This window comes from Penaeus chinensis, chromosome 11, assembly GCF_019202785.1.
Source record: "Penaeus chinensis breed Huanghai No. 1 chromosome 11, ASM1920278v2, whole genome shotgun sequence".
In the NCBI taxonomy this organism is placed as follows: Eukaryota; Metazoa; Arthropoda; class Malacostraca; order Decapoda; family Penaeidae; genus Penaeus; species Penaeus chinensis.
This window is the reverse complement of record NC_061829.1, coordinates 1,747,017-1,752,016: the sequence shown is the minus strand read 5'-3', so window position 1 is coordinate 1,752,016 and position 5,000 is coordinate 1,747,017. Positions and strand designations below refer to the sequence as shown.

General features: G+C 34.8%; 1 protein-coding gene across 1 annotated transcript in view; it reads right to left on the bottom strand.

Annotated features, from left to right (window-relative positions):
* Window positions 1–150: 150 nt before the first annotated feature.
* The window catches only part of LOC125030605 (ras-related protein Rab-33B-like), a 10,695-nt gene continuing 5,845 nt past the window's right edge, over window positions 151–5,000 (bottom strand). Inside the window, exon 6 of the mRNA XM_047620749.1 lies at window positions 151–4,521. Coding sequence (XP_047476705.1) covers window positions 4,309–4,521 — 213 coding nt within the window. The 3' untranslated portion in view covers window positions 151–4,308. The remainder of the gene's footprint in view (window positions 4,522–5,000) is intronic.

Below are 5,000 nucleotides of genomic sequence, written 5' to 3'. Positions count from 1 at the left end.
ACTTCAGTCCTAGGACGATGGACAAACTTCTTGATGAATTTATATATATCTTATTACCAGTGGTGAAAACATTGCATGCCTCAAAGTAATTCAAAAGGTTTTCAACTTTTTAAAAGGTATGGATCCAATTTCATTGAATAAAACAGACTATTGCTTAACATATCTACTTTAAAACGCATCTTTCTTTGAGGTTTCAAACATAAGTCATAATGAATCCTATTCGTCATTCACTGCATTTTACATTTGCCAAACATTAATACCTATCTTTTTGAAATTCTAAGCATTTAAATGGTTTGCAAATACAGATGGTCATACCACTAACCATTGCAGTCAGAAACAAACTTCCATGTGTTCATAATTCACCAGTTTTTATACAGCTGCTGCTATGTCTATATGTCCAGCGGCTACCAGCATTAATCCATATTCCATATACTGAACCATCTACCTGCACAATTCACATCTGGAGCTACCCTAGCAGGGGTCTCCTGTCATCTATGATCTCAATTTATCTCCTGACTTACTGTTACTTGTCTCTAACACTGGGAGATTCTCAGACAAATTAATAATCAAGCCCTATTTACTATGCAATTTCTGTGAACATGGAAGAATTTTAAGCTGAATGTGGGTACCTTTGATGTTATCATAAGGAAATGAATGAGAATAACAATCTGAATGGAGAATGTTATGAAACCCCTATGATCCGGGTGATGTGACCATAGCCGTATGAAAAAGATTTGGCTTGAGGGGCAGGTGATGTGAACATGCTGTAATGGAAAAATTCGGCTGAAGGCCAGGGTAAAGGAAAGGACTCACGCTGAGTGGACAGAGCTCTTGGAGGGTGATTAGATTTAGTGGACATTTAGGAAGGGGCTCGCATTATTTTCATCAATAAACAAGCGTGGAATGTACCATCCATGAGCCATGACTGGAGGAGCACTGGCTCCAAGGGAGCACACTTTCCATGCTCAGGATCCTATTCCTCCTTGCAGAAAATTTATAAAAAAAAATATTAATTAACAATATAAAGAAAATAAATAAATAAATACAATGTTACTTATCGTTGTTAGTCGTGCACTAATTTATGGACTACCTAGAAAAATGATATGGAGTCTGTGCAAAGGATACAGAATATCAAATAAATATAGACATTAAAAAATGGAAAAAAGAAACTAAAAATGCTTATGTAGAAAAGAGATACTAACATTATAGGGGGTAGGCATGGAGTCTTGATATCGCCCATGAGAATTCGTGTGCACCTGGCCTGCAAGCCAGTAGGCAACTCAAGTGGCAACTCCAATAAGCCTATTGCCTGGATTTTGAGCTACATGTGGTCGGCAAAAGCACTCAGATCTAAGGGGTTAACACTTGTAAAGCTCTTTGGTGTGGGAGGGCCCCTGGCTATCAAACAGGTCTTGCCCTTAATTTAATTTCTCAGCAGCAAAGAAGGCAAACTAAGAGTGACACATCTATAAATCATTCAAATGATTAAGAGGCTACATAACCTTAAAATAAATTATAATATATATTTCTAATAATTTTAATGAATGCCACTGTGTTGTCAAAAGACTGGAAGACACTGATATATGTGAAATACATAAAAGAAAAACAAAATCCATCAACCAATACTATATCCGGACTCCAACAAAACTTTCAACGTCCATTCGAGATCATATCAAAAGCACAAGTAAAATCCTCCTAGTTATCCCTGATATATGCCCCAGGATTGGCCCAGAGAACATCTCTACAATGACCATATCTTTGCTGAAGAAGAGATCAATGCTGTTGCATCCTGTGCCACAGGTGAGAAAGGATGACAACTTCTTCAGCACACTCTGCATACAAAAAAAATGCAAAATATTATGACAGTCTCTTTACAACTTCCAAGCCAAAGCAATACAAAAATGGGACTCACTGCAGCAGACTTCCTCACAGTATAGTTTTATATAAAAATAGCTATTAGAAATTAAATGAATACAGGAAACTGAAGACTCCAAAAACTAAAAGATTACATATTCACTAATATGACAAGATTATGAAAAATCTGAATAATAATATTAATGTCTTTGTGTATTTACAGTATACTCTTCCTTTCATATATGATAATCCCCTTCCAGAGAGGATGCAGAGGGGAACCTGACCCATTTGTTGCCATAAGAGCAGAAGCTACACCATGGCACTGCAACCATTATCCTTGTGACTTGCCAACTCGTCTCACTGTAGCATGAGAACACAACATGTATTAACATGAACTCATTACAAAAGTTTCAGTGCCATGTAAAATTGCTCCAGTTTGTTGTACAAGCTGAGATATGCATTGTGAAGACCACCCAGGCATAGTTCATGGCAGAAATGCAATCTTGATGATAATGGGTTGATGAAGGGAACACAAACACTTAGTCTAATCTGAAAAATCACATTACCACTGTCTCTTGAGAGACAAAGTTACAAAACTTCTGGAATATCAAAACATGAGCATTGTTCAGAAGAACTACATATCCCTATGACTCAGAACTTCATAATATCCTTTAACTCAATATGAAACTTTCTTCAAGCAACACTTCAACCAGACCATGTCACACATTTCCCCCCCAAAAGTGAAAAAATAAATAAGTATAAAAATAAACTCATGGACATACCTACCAACAAGGTTATAGGAGATATGCAACATTAACAAATATCACTAGATGGTAGTTTTCAATCAAATCAGCAATAACTGTCTAAACTCTGGATATTCAAGAAGTCTGTACTTGTGCAAAATTCTTGTCACTTAACATGTTCACACTCTTATATTTCTTATGAAGTAAAAAAAAAAAGAAAAAAAAAAAAGCATACCTAGTCCACTACAAAAGATCACCTTTTGTTTTGCTATACAAAAAGCTTTTTATTTTCCCAATTTTTGGATTTATTTACGCAACAAAAATATCTCTTAAAGGTAGTTTTCCTATGAGTTGATGAAATTTAGTATAGCATGGCTGCCCACTTGTCACTACTGAAAAAAAGAAAGAAAGAAAGAAAAAAAAAAGAGACAAAAAAAAAATCCCTGAATCAAAGTGCACAGTTTAACATGATTGAAATTTCCTTGCATAGAAGAGCAGCTATCAATGTCCTTTAACACACACATAAACCAAGAAATAGGCACTATTTTTTATTTTACTTGGAATAATGAGTGGAAAAAATCAGAAACGGTAGATTTGCTATATGATGAACATGATTCCCAAACAAATCTGAACAATAATAAATAATATATCCTATAAATTACTGCATTTTCTCAATATCACATATTGCACAAATTAATCGTTATAAACACCTATTAACTCATAGGACACATTCAGATCACTAAGAAAAATGTGTGTTATAGTTGACTTTCACTTGCAAACTAGGGAAAAGTCTTAACATACCAAAGTAGCTGCAAAAATTATTTTACATATACACTCTATTTTGGAATTTTAGAGCTGATTTTATACATAGACTTCTCAGACACAAGAACCTTAATTATAATTAAACACAAACTCTATTTTCCCTTTGTTAATATATGGATAAATACAGGCACGGGGAAAGCAATTAATTAAATTTGAACAAAACCAATACCTAGATTTCACCCACTCCTAAGATGAAATGGTCTGGAGCTTTAGGAGGAATGTATTTACAATCTTCAAGAGATCTAATATCCTGATAACCTTACGATAATAAATATATTATAATTTAACAATGTTGCAAGTTTCATCTTCACACTTTCACTACATGACAACTTTATTGAATGGGAAGGCAGAGAGAGTTTCGTGCTTCTGGAAACTTAGGTTGCAAAACTTAAAATCATCCTAGGGTTTCTGCATATTGTTTCCTATCCAAATCATATGTTTAACGTGCTACCATGTACAGTAACCTTGAGGAAGCCATTGGTGTATTCGGCTGCTACTCGTAATTCAAACTAGTATGTATTACAAACTATCTCAAAAAAGCTTGTTCTGTGAAGAGGGATTCCTTGATCCCTCTAAAACAGTGACCTCTTATCTTATCTTGCATATCAAAAATCCTTTACACTGTGATGAACCTTTATATTTCCTGTGTAAATGGCCACAATTCAGGGGCAAGCAAAAGTAACTGGCATAAAAAAGTTGCCAGGCTGGGATAGAAAAATACTTGCATGGTCTACCTCCTGCAAAAGGATCTCGTTTGTCCTGTAAACCCTGCAGGGACAATCCTTCCTTGCTGGTGCCACTTCCACATAATCATAAATAATACCAGATAATTAAGCGGGGCAGTTTTGCCTGGAAGGTTCTTGTTGGACCACACGGGTTCAGCTCTGTATCAGCAGTAGCAGGAGCTGGAGTTCTGCACTTCCACCCCGTTCCTCTCCCTGCCGATGGACATGACTTCCGCTCTGTGAATGTCTTCTGGGGGAAACTGCGTGGGGTCTATGGGCATCATGGGTTTGGAGGCTTTCAGCTTATGGGCGAGAGTCATGAAGATGGCCTCTACATGATCACAATCATTGTCATTTTTTGCTGAAGTTTCAAAGAGCTGAAAAAAACATAAAGCAAGCTATATACACTGTCATAATATGCTTGCAGTAAAAACCTGATACCTATATGACATTATATCATGATTAATGAATATACATCGAACAGCAAATGACAAGGAAAGGTGCCACAAAAATAATGCAGGCTAATTGAAAAATTAATTTAAATTCATACCTATATAAGGATTCATAGATCTTATAGAACGTATCAAAATGATAACTTAACATCAACAATTTATATATATATATATATATATATATATATATATATATATATATATATAAATAATTTATATCTAATATCTAAATAATTTGCATCTAACATGCCACATAATTAGAAAAAAAAAGTTTCATGAATACTAATATTTTTTAAAAGTTAGCTTTACTTATAAGTTTTGTCTTCAATTCCAATGTATGATTTTTAAAAATCACTTTCACTTTCACTCTATATCGTCCATTCCATTCTTTTAAAAATTACCTT